Source organism: Eublepharis macularius, chromosome 7, assembly GCF_028583425.1.
Source record: "Eublepharis macularius isolate TG4126 chromosome 7, MPM_Emac_v1.0, whole genome shotgun sequence".
In the NCBI taxonomy this organism is placed as follows: Eukaryota; Metazoa; Chordata; class Lepidosauria; order Squamata; family Eublepharidae; genus Eublepharis; species Eublepharis macularius.
Genome location: NC_072796.1, coordinates 97694305 through 97708990, shown reverse-complemented (window position 1 = coordinate 97708990; position 14686 = coordinate 97694305). Strand labels below are relative to the sequence as shown.

At 40.1% G+C, this 14686-nt stretch overlaps 1 protein-coding gene across 1 annotated transcript; it reads right to left on the bottom strand.

Annotated features, from left to right (window-relative positions):
• Positions 1-1735: 1735 nt before the first annotated feature.
• C7H8orf89 (chromosome 7 C8orf89 homolog) lies at positions 1736-12492 on the bottom strand. Its single transcript, XM_054985889.1, has 7 exons — positions 12287-12492; positions 9872-9923; positions 8149-8309; positions 6861-7008; positions 4754-4846; positions 3575-3685; positions 1736-1883 (listed from the first exon to the last, which is right to left on the bottom strand). Exons 1-7 carry the CDS (start codon positions 12435-12437, stop codon positions 1736-1738), a joined length of 864 nt encoding a protein of 287 aa, XP_054841864.1. The 5' UTR covers positions 12438-12492.
• Positions 12493-14686: the final 2194 nt, after the last annotated feature.

Here is a 14686-nt window from a genome sequence, read left to right as displayed (position 1 = left end):
AACACAACACGTGTACTACAAGTGCACTGTTTACAAATGGCTAATAGAAATATTTGTGCATGGAAAACTCGTTCTAAGTGTCAGTAAATTTACTCAATTGTAGATGGTAGTACCTCTACAAACATACAAAATGTTTAACATCAAAGTTTTATGTGGTACATCAATTATGAGGTCAATAGACACTGATTACTATACTATTTGTTGAAGAAGGTTTTGTCGATATCTCAAAATACTAACTCGGTAATTACAAGGAAGCCTGCTCCTTGCCTGTTAGGCTTTGTTTCTTGGTCCTCCTGACTTTTCTGTTTTTCTCTTGGTGAATGGTTTTGCATTCCAGAGCAGCTATTTGAGAAAGCCGCTTGAGATACTGAGGAGGAGCTCCACTAACAGGATCTGTGAAATGGTCGCCTAGGCCAAGAACAAAGGACTCCACTGACTGCATATCACTCATATGGCTTTGTTTTGCATAACTATGGGCTAGAACAGCAGCATTACACAAAATACACCAAACACAGTAAGATAAATAAAACAACCCAAAATATTCAAAGGTGGCTTGACTAGTTCTTGTCAAAATGCCCCTTAAGAATATGGAACCATGGTGGAGAGAATTGTGCAAATACAATTGGAGTGGTAAAGAAAGCTTTCTTTACCAATCTCATTGCTTTTGCTTAATTGCTTAAGCACTATTTACCATGTTTAGGCCATTATGCCATCTCTGCTCTATATTCCCTTCAAAGGTATGGACGATTCAGGAAGCAGAATCCTCTAAAAAGAAAATTCCGTATCCTTACTGTAGAGAGCAAGCTTTAAGGAGCTGTCAATGGACACCTCTGCCAGAAATTTCTGGAAAGAAACAGTATCTACCAACACAATCAACCAAATTGGGCCATTAACCATACAGCACCTAGGTGGCAACTATGCAAATAATGAAATGAACTCTTCATAACGTGATAGTTATGCCCCAGGCCACTTGAAACCAAGCTAGTGTGGAACCAAATCCACTATGTGACCTGCATAATGTATAACTGGGAAGTTCTGAGCAACACCTGGCAAGATAAGAGTACCATAGAAATTGAACTCTCACAAGAGAGGCATGAGGTCTGTACCTCCAGGCCCACTTTAAACATTCAACTAGGATCTTGGTTAGACCAGGTAGCTGACAGAGTTAGAATAACAGAATTCCTAGTTCATAAAATTAATTTCAATAAAAGAAGACCAGCAAAAATATATTGCCAATAGCAGTATAATAAGACTTTTTATATCTATAGTTTAAATTCCTTATTCCAGCACGGTAAACTGAATGTTTGTTCCATTTCATTTTGCCTTGTAATGAGGGTGATTATAAATAAGTTCAATATAGTCAGTGATCACTGTGCAGCCCAATTTTACACATTTCCTACTGAGTTCAATGTTGCATTCAAATAAATGTTCATAATAAACATGTTCCATACATAACAAACGCAACAAGTATTTCATCTTCTAATATGAATCGCCCAGGCTAGATTCTAGCATAGGTCTCTTTTTAATATAGCCAAATTAAACCTCTGAAAATAGTATACATGCATTACTAAAGATTTTACCCATTGCAAGCTATGCATGACAACTAAAATTCAGAAAGGATGTACACATTAGAATCTCCCATGGATCCATTTTGCTAGCAGTGGTGATCTTCAAAAGAAGAAGCCTTCCCTGATGAAAGAGGCACTGCTGCCACTAACAGAACAGATCCATGGATCTAAACTAGACTGCATTTAAAATTTTGCATTCTAACAAGGACAGGAGGTAGGATGTGAGATTTTACAAGTATTATACATTTACCAGGCTTGAATTTGGACCCCTCAGAAAATGAAATTAGGCTGGAACACTGGTTATACTTCTTCAACCTATAATATTTACATTGTACACATTAGTCAACAAATTAATACATTATATTATCATTTATCTCCTCCAAGGTCTGGAGAAGACATCTTCATTTACATTACTAACAATGTACTTACAAAGATCAAAACCCTTGTACTGGCAAACCGACACAGGATATTTTATCTAAACATAGCAATCAAGTACTGAAAATATTAAGAACTAAGCCATAGTGCTGAACGATGGAGGCCATAATATTCCTATTCAGCAGCATTTGACATGACATGATAATGTGACTGGGGGAAAATTGGAAATTTAAAAAATGGGTTTATCTCCTGAGGACCTTTATTCCATTTTTCCCAATGGAAAATTTGGGGCATCATTGAAAAAAATGGTTTTTAAAAATGTTATCTCTCTAAAGCTGACAGTTGTAGAACTAAATATGCTAAACTCCCATTGCTTCATTCTAACTCACTTGTATACCAGAAAAGAACAGTGATCTTCTAATTCATTAAATTTTTTTATTAAATATGCTCACAGACATAAAACAAATTGTACCTACACATTTTTCTGGAATCAATCATGCATGTAAATCTTTAGTAGGCTTGCAACTGTTCGTTTCCTAATTTTAAGCTTACATTTACGTTATATAAAATGGCTGTTACATTTGTATGTATAAACTCATGTGAGCTACAACTGTCCTGGACTAAATTAGCATACTATAGAGAAAACTGGATATTTATTTGTTGAGATAATGATATACTGCTTTTCCGGTTGCTCATAGCAGTTTCCAACAAAATCAATTGCATGAACAATAAGTTTAAGTAAATAAAAGCTTTTGGAAATTTTGCCAGACACTCTTTAAAAGTTCTGCTTAGCATCTTTTCCTATACAGCAGCAAAGATTTCATGGCTCTGACTTTAATCAATGGGCGGGCATGTTCCAGAGGAGTGGGGCCACCACAGGAAAAACCCTTATCTGAGCTTTTGCAAATCTTGCCACCATTTGGTGGGCAGAGGAGAGACAGTCACTAACCCTGCTGGAAGGAGCTGTGTACTTTTGTGAGTTTATATCAGAACAGAAGTGGTCCAGGAACCAGTAAGAACTCTGAAAATACCTAGTTTTCCCTATAAACAGTCTAGTCTAGGACAATTGTCACAAATAAGTGTATACATAAAAATGTAAAAGAAGCAACTTGTCTGTTCTTTATTCTAGTCAGCTCTGCATTGTTCTTTAAAATCCTCAACTGCAGTCGATAATCTCCCTGCTTCCACCCTGGTAAGATCCCACAAGCTTTTATTCATAGTTACTGTCTTGGATAGTCTTGACAGAATCCAAAGAATTATGAAACAATGAGTCCAAAGGAGATTTGTTTTTCCTCAAACAGCTCCCATGCCACTTGAAAACTGCTTTTGAAAACTCTGCTCAAATTCTGAGACTTTTGAAATATGGTTCAAAGTTCCCAGGATCTTAGGCTTAGTGCAAGTGCCTGGTGCGAGTCTAAGGCTGCAATTTCATGTATGTACAGGAGTAGCCCCATTTAACTCCATGGAGATTGCTTCTAAATAAATATGTATAGGATTGAGTTGCACATATTTCTGGCCTCTCTTCCAGTTGCCACAGGGAGGTCCACTAATAAACTGCATTTTCATGGGTCAAGTCAATTGTCCCACGTTAACATAACCATCCTAAAGGGGTAGTATCCAAATTGCCTTACCTCACAGCTCCTACTTCTCCAGCTCCACCATCCACCCCATGAGCCTTCAAAGAGTCTGGTTTCCAAGAACTCATCTCTCTTCTAACAATGTTATCTATGGCTGTATCTCCTCTAAAGAGGAGAAATAAAAAGAGATATTGCAAATAATGATAGGATTTATAGGAATAGAAATACAGTATTTTCGTCATGTAGTGTTGTGATAAAAAGGCTTTTATGACGTTGGGTACCTAAGGAAGTTAGGTCATATGTACACTACTGCCTTTGATATAATCAGTTCTAATAGCACATGTATGAAATCTACTCATAGTCCAAATGCAAGTCATACTCTCATGCCTGGACTGCTTTAATAATTGCCCATCTACAAAATTTGTTAAAAATTATATGTCAATCCCATGATTGTTCTGGAAAGAACCATTCTGTACCAAAAAGTCTTGCCTACAGGCTGCCCATATCTCACTGGCAAAAGTGGCTCTGTCACTTTACATTTTATTTTAATCTCTTACAGATTGTTCAGTTGTACAAAGATCAGAAATATAAAATTAAGCAAGCAGAGGCAGAAAGTGGACTCTTCTAGGACCTTATCACTTTTCACACCAAATGGGATACTCAATGATAACAGGTAAAAATTCAAAGAGAAGATGAAGAATTCCCAGCTTGACCAACACAATGCAATGAAAATGGCCAACTATAGCCACAATAATAAAAATAAATCAAGCTATTGGTTTCCTGCAGCTTTCATCTTTTTTTCCTAAGAGTAGTATCATGCAATGCTTTTCAGAACTTAAACATGATTACATTATTATGATCTGTTATGTCCACATTCACATATTTTATGCTTTTTACAAAAAAGAAATCATTTTTCAAAATGCTACAGCTTGAACTACGGAAGGCAGGCATGAACCACACATGCCACTGTTCAGGTGCTGGTAAAACAGGTTGTACCTCACAAATCTGACCCAAACAGTCCTCCAACAGAAGGAACATACACATGACAACAGCAACTTTTCCATGGGCTAAGAGCGTAGCTGTGTGTATATAGTCTCAGTCAAACTCTCAAATCCTGATGTCATCTTAGTGGTGTGTAGGGCTTTCTACCTTTGGGAGCAGCTGAGAATCCCAACTTTATGGTCTAAAATTACTATAGTAGAATTAAATTGATCACCCATAGTGGAGACTGACCTGCTTTTGTAGAAGCCATCAAAATATTGTGATGAAGTAGATGGCAACAAGTATAAAGGTGGCAAACAATTGTAGTCCTCGTTAATGCAAGAGCTAAACAATTGAAGAAAAAGTCTTAAAAGGTCTGTAAAATAAATGGTAATCATCCATATTACATTGCCTATATTTTATTTTGTTTCTCCCCCACTCTCCTTTCCATAACATGTGAGGATGGAATCCTGAAGCATATCCTAATGGGTGTGTGTGTGTGTAAGATCAGGCTTTCTGCCTTAAAATTCACATTGTATGCTTTAGCTTGTATACTATTCAAAGAAATGCATGAGACAACAGGAGGCAATATTGACAAAATTTGTAATACAAGCACTGTCTATTATAAATCAATCTTATTTTCACAGGATGAACCATAGTTGAACAGAAGGACACATGATTCACACACAAAAAAGGTCTCAGATTCAATTATGGTATTTCCACTCAAAACATTAGCAGGACTAGGGAAGAATTGTAGAGAGACCTTGGAAAGTGCTGACATTTAGGGTACAGAGTACTGGGACAGCTGGGCAAATAGACTGAGCATTTCTTAGCATGTGCAACTAGGTGTAACTTTGAATATACAGTGTCCTATGGATCAAGCCCTTTGTGAATTTCTGTAAGAATATCAACTACGAAAGTTACTTGGGTGCAGCTGTAGGCCCAAATGAACTCAGATGTGCTTTCTAATAAGTGAACACAGAAACATAGATCCAGAGGAGTTAGCCGTGTTAGTCTGTAGTAGCAAAATCAAAAAGAGTCCAGTAGCACCTTTAAGACTAACCAATTTTATTTTATTGTAGCATAAGCTTTCGAGAATCAAGTTCTCTTCATCAGATGCCTGATCCGAGTTCGGATCAGGCATCTGATGAAGAGAACTTGATTCTCGAAAGCTTATGCTACAATAAAATAAAATTGGTTAGTCTTAAAGGTGCTACTGGACTCTTTTTGATTTCACAGAAACATAGTGTTTACTTTTGGATACTAATAGTGCAATGCTAAGCAAAGTTGTACTATAATTGTACTTTCCTAGACCATAGACACAGTAATCAGTCCAATACATTCCATTCCAACTTTATTACATGTAAAATCAACATGCAAGATGGTGACTGAGTGGCAATTAAATGAATCAGTTTGAACTGAAGAAAACATAATGCTTCACCCATATTATTGTAGAATGCTCTGTATGAAATAGCTCAGTATCATTTATTTCCAGAGCTAGAGCTAAGAAACAAGCAAGCAAGGGTACTTTCTTCTTTTGCAGCCTGTATTACAGAGCCTACATTTGTACAGGGATTTTAAAAATATTTTTTATTTGTACATAACAAATCAACAAGAAAGCCATACAAGGAACTAAGCTACTACCTTACTAAATCAGAAATCATACTCAACCTTGATCAACTAGGCCTGATTTCAATGTGACACTGGTGAGACATAAGAACTTGATTGGTCATGTGATTTTATTTCTCAATGTCTTGTTTGATTTGAACTGATACCCATGCAATAGCAATGCATGCTTAGGTAGTACTCCAGGGAGTGATAGACCATGCAAGTATTGCCCAGGTGAAGCTGGGCAATACTTGCATATTCAATACAAGCATAAAGTCATTTGGGCAAGTTATCACCTGCATTAAATCAGGCCAAGGTTAGCACTGACAGTGTGAACACCAGTTAGGATGAACAGAGCTCAGAACTCTTCCCCCTCTCCTCCAAAAAAAAATGATTATTGTCACAGCTGACAGTTCTGATTAATTAGATTAGTAGGAAGACACACATCAAATGTGCATCTATGAATCAGAAGCAGACAGCTTTAGATCTGGAAATGTCATAATGTCAACTTTATCATGATTACTTATTGTGTATGTGGATAGCTGTACCATTATTTGTCTTCCAAAAGTATCATCCTTCCTGCTACTTGACTTCAGATGCAAAAATGTATGCCATGTATACAAAGAATCTTCTGGAACACGCAAATTAAAAATGCCAGCGTTGCAATTCTTCTTCAAAATATTCTGTGTAGTGAATTTTGGTAACAGAAATTGTTCAGATCATTCATAGAACACAGACTACAAAAATATACCTGACTGGAAATGAATTAGCAGCACCTTCTGTCTTCTGTACAACAGGAGATGAGTTTGATACTGCTAGGTATCTTTCAGATCCCTGAGCAAGACTTGGCATTGCAGCATTTTCACTGGTTTCTTTCAAGCCATACGCAGAGGTATATTCTGCTTTAAAAAGTAATTTAGGTAGAGTTATTTAGTTGGCAGTATATTCTGCTTTAAGCAGTTATTCAAAGTGGTTGGTCACTACTTGGCAATGAAATTTAACGCTATATTGTAACTACAACTTGAAACATACTGACTTAGAAGTGTCCCATGAAGTCAATGGGAAACTTCCGACAAAACACGTTCAGAATGGGTAACTGGTGAGGTCTTCTTTCAACTGGTCAGAAAACAAGTACATTTAGTGAAACCAATTTCCGGGCTATGTGCAACAATATGGTAAAGGGCCTTCTTGAGTGCACATGCTTTCACAGAAGCAAGCAAATACCTGTCTTCATCTGGCCAAGTACACAGCTAAAATTTACTACAGTTCATGGACATTTTATTCTTTGTGCTGGTCAACCAGATCATGGTGTAGTGGTCAGGCAGTCAGGGCTCAAGCTAAATGAGACACCAGGCAGGGGTTCTTTCCAGTGGCCAATGACACAATTTTACATGGGAACTGTAGTTTTCAAAGACAAAGCCACACAGACTCGCTGGGGGGTGGGAGAGATGCCCTCTCAGCCCTCCACCACCTCTGCTGGCTGTTTGGCTGGCTCCCTTCCCCCACACTCTGTGAGGCAGTATAGCAGTGGTCATGTATCTGGGGATGTGGGCCGTTGTGCACTGCAGCCTTCCTCCTGCCTTTGTTTTCTCTGGGACTGCAGGCATGCAGCCACCCAGAGCACGGGAGTGAGTGAGGCAGGGAAGCAGACAGAGCATGAGGGGAAGGAGGGAACTGTCCAACCTGCTTGTAGAGGTGGCCAGACAACAAGCCGTGAGGGAATCCCTCTCCTCCCCATCCCCCAGCGAGCCCATGCAGCTCTGTCTTTGAAAATTACAGTTTCCAGATAAAATTACATCACTCGTCAACGGAATGAACCCAGGCCTTGTGTCATGTTTAGTTTGACTCTCAGACTTTGACCCAAGCTCAGATCTTTTCTCTGTTACGAAACTCACTAGGTGATGCTGGGCCAGTCACACCCTCTTAATCTACACTACGTCACAGGGATGTTGTGAAGATAAAGTAGAGAAGAAAGATATATACTGTTTGCTTCTTTTATATGTAACACATGTATAAAAGAACATAGATACAAGATTTACCCTGTTTCATCTTTTTGGTCTTTATCACAGCATTCTTCCAGCTACTCTCAAGGGGATGACTCCAAAATGGTTTTCTTAAGACTTTGTTATCCAGATATTTGTGGTCAGATGTCAGAACTGGCAATTTTTGTTCTTTGGACAGCCGAGAAACAATTGGTTGGCTGTTTTCAAAGATGCAAAATAATTAAGCATCAGGGAACAGTTTTCAAATGTTGTCATTTACAGATATTTCCTCATTCTACTAGTTGTAAACAAGGAACCAGGAACCTAGACAGCATTCCTGTGTTTCACGCCCCAAGAACACCTATATGTCTGGGCAGATTGTGGTTTATACATATTGAGAGGCCAGGGATATAAACAAATGTTCATACATACTAAGTTCAGGGATCGAGGTCCATATCAACTTGTCTGCTGAGGAACTCTGGCATATCTTCCATAAACTTCTGAATGTTGCAAAGAAGTGCTTTAGAGGACACACCGAGTTTATAAAAAACAGTATCCATGTCTGCTGGGCCTTGTCGTTACTCAGTGTAAACCTTGAGTGCTTCTCAAGGTACCCTCCCACACCTTGCTGCTGGCTGTACATTCTAGGGGCCTATTAGTAAACAATATTTCCGTTGACCCTGTCTCCCAACTTTTGATAAAGTTTTCAAAAAAACCTAGGTTTCCCAAAAACAGTGTGAAAATCATGGCTATAAGTAATTTAATTGTCCATGGCTTTTAAGCAAACCTGGCCTTGTATAACAGAACAGTATTCTGCTTACTTGGAAGTGGGTGGTGAATTCTGTCTATTTCCCTTTACAGCAACAGCCCCTATGCCTTATGCCTTTGTGGGGAGGGAGGGGCACAGGAGACCACAGTAAGAAGGTGGACAGAAAACCAGAAGTGGAAATCCAGTCATGTTTGTAGAACCTAAGGCACTATATCTTAAACATAGATGCTTTAAAAAACAAAACAGATGTCTGTTTTGTTTGGACAAGTTGCCTACTTATATTAATTGCAACCAGTTAAACTCCTTATATAGACCCTTCCTTTGCCATTTAAATTGAATGTATCCTTGAACAGATGTTGGAGCTTGCTGAATCTCCATTCCCTCCCTACAATCTGAAAGAAGAACCTGAAGCACAACAAATGGTTGAGAAATTTATAATATCAATAAAATGCAGATGGTGTTAAAAGCAGAGAAGAGAAATATTGGCTAAAAGAAAGGAACAATTGTGTCAAACTGTATCTGTGGGTTAGCAAAGCAGAAAGGCAATAGATAATTTCAGCGTCATTACATGCAGTCAGGGGAGATTTTAGTAGGCAGCTTTTATTTACTATGGGACAATGGCAGCAGAAAATTGCACTGTCTAAGTAGCAGCACAGTCCTTCGGAGTTACACAGTTCTGTGTTCATCTAGCAATTCAAATTACAAAGGCTACAGTCTTCTGCACATTTACCAAAGAGCAAGTCCCATCAAGGCCAGTGGGACTTACCTCTGACTAAACATTCTTAGGATTACCCAGTAAGATGCCCATCTCCATTAGTTCAAGTGAAGAATTATTGGGGGAGGGGGAGAGAAGATACTAACTTAGGATGGGCCAGCACCAGCTGGGTTAAGAGACAGCACAACAAGCAGCTTCTTGTTGAAATCAGATTGGCCCTGCTTTTATTTTAAAGCTTACTTTTACAATGTTGCTATATTAATTTTATACTGATTAGACTATAGGGAAATACTTACGATTCTGGAAGGCAAGAAATTCCTGGGAGTTTATCATTGTGTACTTGGGATTCTGCAGACAAATGAACAAAGCAGTAACTATTCAGATGCAAAGTTTCTCCATTTTATATGAAAAGTAGAAGTCATACATACTACATTTTAAAATATTTACACTGAAACGTGGAAGAAAACATAATAATAAAAATTCTGGATATGTCCAAAGGATGTTATTGTATTATTTTTTACTGCTGTAATGTATGCTTTGGGACAGAAGACAGCATGATACAGCCCAATTTCATCAGATCTTGAAAGCTAAGCAGAATCAGTAGTTGGATGGGCGACCACCAAGGAAGACTCTGCAGAGGAAGGCAAAATGACAAACCACCTCTGTTTCTCACTTGCCTTGGAAGCCCCTTTCTGGGGTTGCCATAAGTCGTTTGCAACTTGACAGCACATAACACAAACAATATATGCTTTATCAAATTGTTTCCTTATTGATTTTTTATTGTTGTTATCCACTTGGTTCCTGGGATGCCCAGGAAAATGGTAGGTATATAAACATCTTAAAATAAATAGTTTTAGAGTGCTAATTGAATTTTCATCAATTATCAAGTCATTAGAGCTTTTTGCTTTGTTTTGCAATGAACTCAGGTTAGGGAATGTAGGGCAAGCCAGGGGCTCTGAGTCACCATATGGCTGCACAGCGGATATTTTCTAGAAAATTTCCCACTTTTTCCATTTGAACAGTTAAAAAAGCCATCAGACTTTTTCATGCCATACATTTTGAGGGTGAAAAATCTTGCTTTAACAAACATTTAAGTATTGTGAAATAGAAATAGTTTATAGGAGGTTCTTTTTGGTGCTTCCCTGAATTACTCAAAACAATACAAGAGCTTCTGATGAGTCTCACAAGTATCCTTTCCTCTAAGGGATGAGGGCAGGCCTGGACTCCAACACCTCTCCCTTGAATTCGTAACATGCATCTAGTGGCCTTCTCTGAGTTTTAGCTCGCAATACTTACAACACCTCTGTAAGGTAGGCTAAATCAAAAAGAGTCCAGTAGCACCTTTAAGACTAACCAATTTTATTATAGCATAAGCTTTCGAGAATCAAGTTCTCTTCATCAGATGCCTGATCAAAACTGGGCAGATACAGAAGAGGAGGGGGAAAGAGAGGGAAGGAAGGGGGCATAAATCACAAGAAGGCAGAATGCAATTAGCATAGAGGCAATCAAAACATTCCTTTGCTTGGAAATGTAAACATCTCCTTTTGGTGTGCAGTCAGTTTGTAGCAGTGAAGGTATCCAATTCCTATGTAGTATAAGCCTTCGGTAACCACAGCTCTCCCTGCCAGTTGCATCTGACAAAGAGAACTGTGGTCCCCGAAAGCCCACACCAGGCGTCACTGGGCTCCCCCAGATCATGCCTCTGTAAAGAGAATCCGTTACCTGTGGTACTGTGATAACCATTCATAGTCTCTATTCAGTCCCCGCTTGACAGAGTCAAATTTGCATATGAATTCCAATTCAGCAGCCTCCCATTGGATTTTGTTTTTGAAAGGTTTCTGTTGAACCACAGCGACCTTTAAGTCTTTGGTGGAATGTCCTGGTAGATTGAAGTGTTCTCCCACTGGTTTTTGGACGTTTCCATTTCTAATGTCAGATTTGTGTCCATTTATTCTTTTGCGTAGAGGTTGGCTGGTTTGTCCAATGTACAGAGCAGAAGGACATTGTTGGCACATGAGGGCATATATCAGATTGGAGGATGAGCAGCTGTAAGAGCCAGAGACAGTGTAGTTGATGCCATTGGGTCCTGTAATTGTATTCCCTGGGTAGATATAGGGGCAGAGCTGGCATCTGGGTCTGTTGCAGGGCTTGGTACCTGTGCTGGTGACTCTGCTGGCCGATTCATGGTTGTGAGTGAGAAGTCGTTTAAGGTTGGGGGGCTGTCTGTAGGCAAGGAAAGGTCTTCCACCCAGGGCTTCTGAGAGAGAGGTATCATTTTCCAGGATGGGTTGTAGCTCACTGATGATACGTTGGATGGGTTTGAGCTGGGAGCTGTAGGTGACAACCAGTGGTGTTCTGTTGTTAGTTCCTTTAGGTTTGTCCTGGAGCAGACTGTTTCTGGGTACTAGTCTGGCCCTGTTAATTTGTTTCTTCACTTCATTTGGTGGGACTACAGCACCCACCAAATTCTTAACTTGACAGTACCCACCAAGTCTTAAAGGTGCTACTGGACTCTTTTTGATTTTGCTACTACAGACTAACACGGCTAACTCCTCTGGATCTGTAAGGTAGGCTAGTATCCCACGGCGCAGAGGGGGAAAGGAGAGAATAGCACCCCCGTCCACCCTCCCCCTAATATCACTAGCTTTTGAAAAAAGAGATGCTGCGGCTCACCCTGCCCCATTGCCCCCCAGCCCGTTCCAGTCACGCACCCCGTTGCTCTAAGCGGGTGCGCTGCGGACTCTTGCTCATGGCGGTCCCTCCGCCGCCTCGCTTAGGAAAAAGCAAAGGACGGTCAGAAGCGCCCGAGAAGCCGCCGCCGCCGCCGCACCCCTCGCCACTCCGTAAGACTGCCGGAGGCATTCATGACCCTCGACAGCAGCTGGCGCCCAACAGGGCAGCAACATCCCAGTCTCGCCGCCGCCCCTGCCGCAGCAAGGGAGGCCTAATGCAAGCAGGGAAGCCGGTCTACCAGTTACTAGGCAACGAAGGCGGCCACAATCAAGAGGCAAGGCCCTGCCTGAAAGCTCGAGCGAAGCTCAGTGGCGGCTGGGTGGAATCGCAGGGCGGATTTCTGGGCCTTGAGGTCGGCGAGCCAACCGGGAGGAAAGATGCCTAATTAGGTTTGCCCGCCCGCTCCTTGATAACTGCTCGTTGCATTTCCGTACGAGGAAAAGCTGCTGAACTTCTGCCTGTATAAATGCACAAGGGCTGAGGGCTCTGGCAGTTTTGGAGAAAACTAGGGTTGCCAGGTCCAAGTTGGGAAATTGCTGGAGATCTAGAGGGTGAAACCTGGAGAAAGGGGTTGGGGTGGGAAAGGACCTTAGCATGGCATAATTCCATAGAGTCTACCACCCCCCCCCCAAAGTAGCCGTTTTCTCGAGGTAAACTGATCTCTTTGGCCTGGAAACCAGTTGTAATCCCTGGAGACCTCCAGCCACTACCTGGAGGCTGGCAACCCTAGAGAAAACAAAGGCAGGCTTTTCTAATAATTAAATACAGTCGCTTTTTACACCAGTGTCATGTAGTGATTAGAGTGTCTTGTGTAGAGTAACGTCCCAAGTCACTCTTCACAAGACATCTTACACAGGGATACTCGAGTGAAAGATCTTACTCTTGTTCTTCTATTGTGGATACACACGAGCTGATAGGGAGATAGAGTAGAGTACACTTGAATATAAGACCACACAGAAAGTAATGAGCATCCCGGTGTAAGATGTCTTGTGCAGAGAGACTCTAATGAGACTCAGGTTGGAACCCCTATTTCTCAAAGGGATATAAGGTGCCTTACTATAGACTCCATGTGAGCAACCTGAGCATCAATATGACTTTATACAAATAATTGCTTTGGATTACTGTTCTTGTGACTACCGTGATTTGTGAAACGGGATTGACTTCTGTTAGCTAGCCAGTTGTAGCTCACAAGTGGAGAAATCCAGAAAATATATCCCTTGTCAAAATTGGATTATCTCTTTGTATGAAATGTATAGCAGTACTTACATGTAATTCACTCTGAGAAGCACGGACACTTCATACAGGCATCAGCACTTTGGAATTGCTGCTATTACAGAATACTAATTTATGATGGAAGTTACCAGCCAATAGCACTATGCACTTTAGAAATTTATGATTGTACTCATCCTACACTGCTGGGCTAGTTTACTAATATGATTTAAATATGTTCTATGTATTCTGTTGATGCCTGAATGACTTTTGTGCTCAGTAGTTATTGTTGTGTGCATTCCAGAATAATTGACTATAAATGGCATTTCATAAATGATTGTAATGATTCTTTATTGTTATTATATCACAGCTTGATCTATTGTTTGAGTAAGTTGATCATGGCACATTTTCCCTTTGGAATTTGCCTTGCTGGGTGACCTTGGGCCAGTCACACACTGTTGGCTCAAACTTCTTTTTTTAGTGGTTGTAAGGATAAAATTGAGGAGAGGAGGATGGGTGCTGCTTTGGGTGCCCACTGGGGAGAAAGGCAGGGTATAAATAAAGTAAAGAAGATAAAATGGATTTACATTTTTATTGTTGCCCTTCATGTGGTATTCAACAAGCCCTTTTTCATTTACATTGGGCTGTTTTTTGGGGTTCCTTTATGCTTCAGTTGTTAAAGGATGTGGCTGTTTATGTCCTCTGGAACTGGATGTGAAGAACACATCAAACCAGCTGCATTGGCTTCCAGTTTGTTTCTGTGTAAGCTCCAGAGGTGTTCACGTGTTGATTGATTTTTCATCTAAGCATCACGAGGAGATAAAAATGGGAATGGGAGTCTATCAGAGAGGAGAAAAAAACAAAGCAAAATGTTGATGGCAGTATACAACTGTAAAACACTTTGCTAGGGACAACTTTCTGTGAAGTAATCTACATTTATAAATGCCATTTTCTTTCTTAATAAATATCTCCTTGCATTTTGTACAATAACTAAAGACTTATGAAATGGCATGGTTACATTAGCGATGTTTGGTATGTTACTGTCCAGGCATTGCTTCTTCCTCTTATCCTTTTTTTGTGTTTCTTCCCATTCTCATCTCCCTTGGGCTAGTTGCTCTTTCCAGCCCATCCTCCCTTACATGGTTGTGAGGACAAGAAGAGGTATGAGA

Excerpts from the sequence above, each read along its gene's own strand:
- C7H8orf89 (XM_054985889.1), bottom strand. The coding sequence starts at position 12,437 with ATGCCTCCGGCAGTCTTACGGAGTGGCGAGGGGTGCGGCGGCGGCGGC. Across the intron at positions 3,686-4,753 it reads GATGGCTTCTACAAAAGCAG|AGGAGATACAGCCATAGATA; the intron begins GTCAGTCTCCAC and ends TCTCCTCTTTAG. Across the intron at positions 1,884-3,574 it reads GGAGAAGTAGGAGCTGTGAG|GTTGAAGAAGTATAACCAGT; the intron begins GTAAGGCAATTT and ends TAAATATTATAG.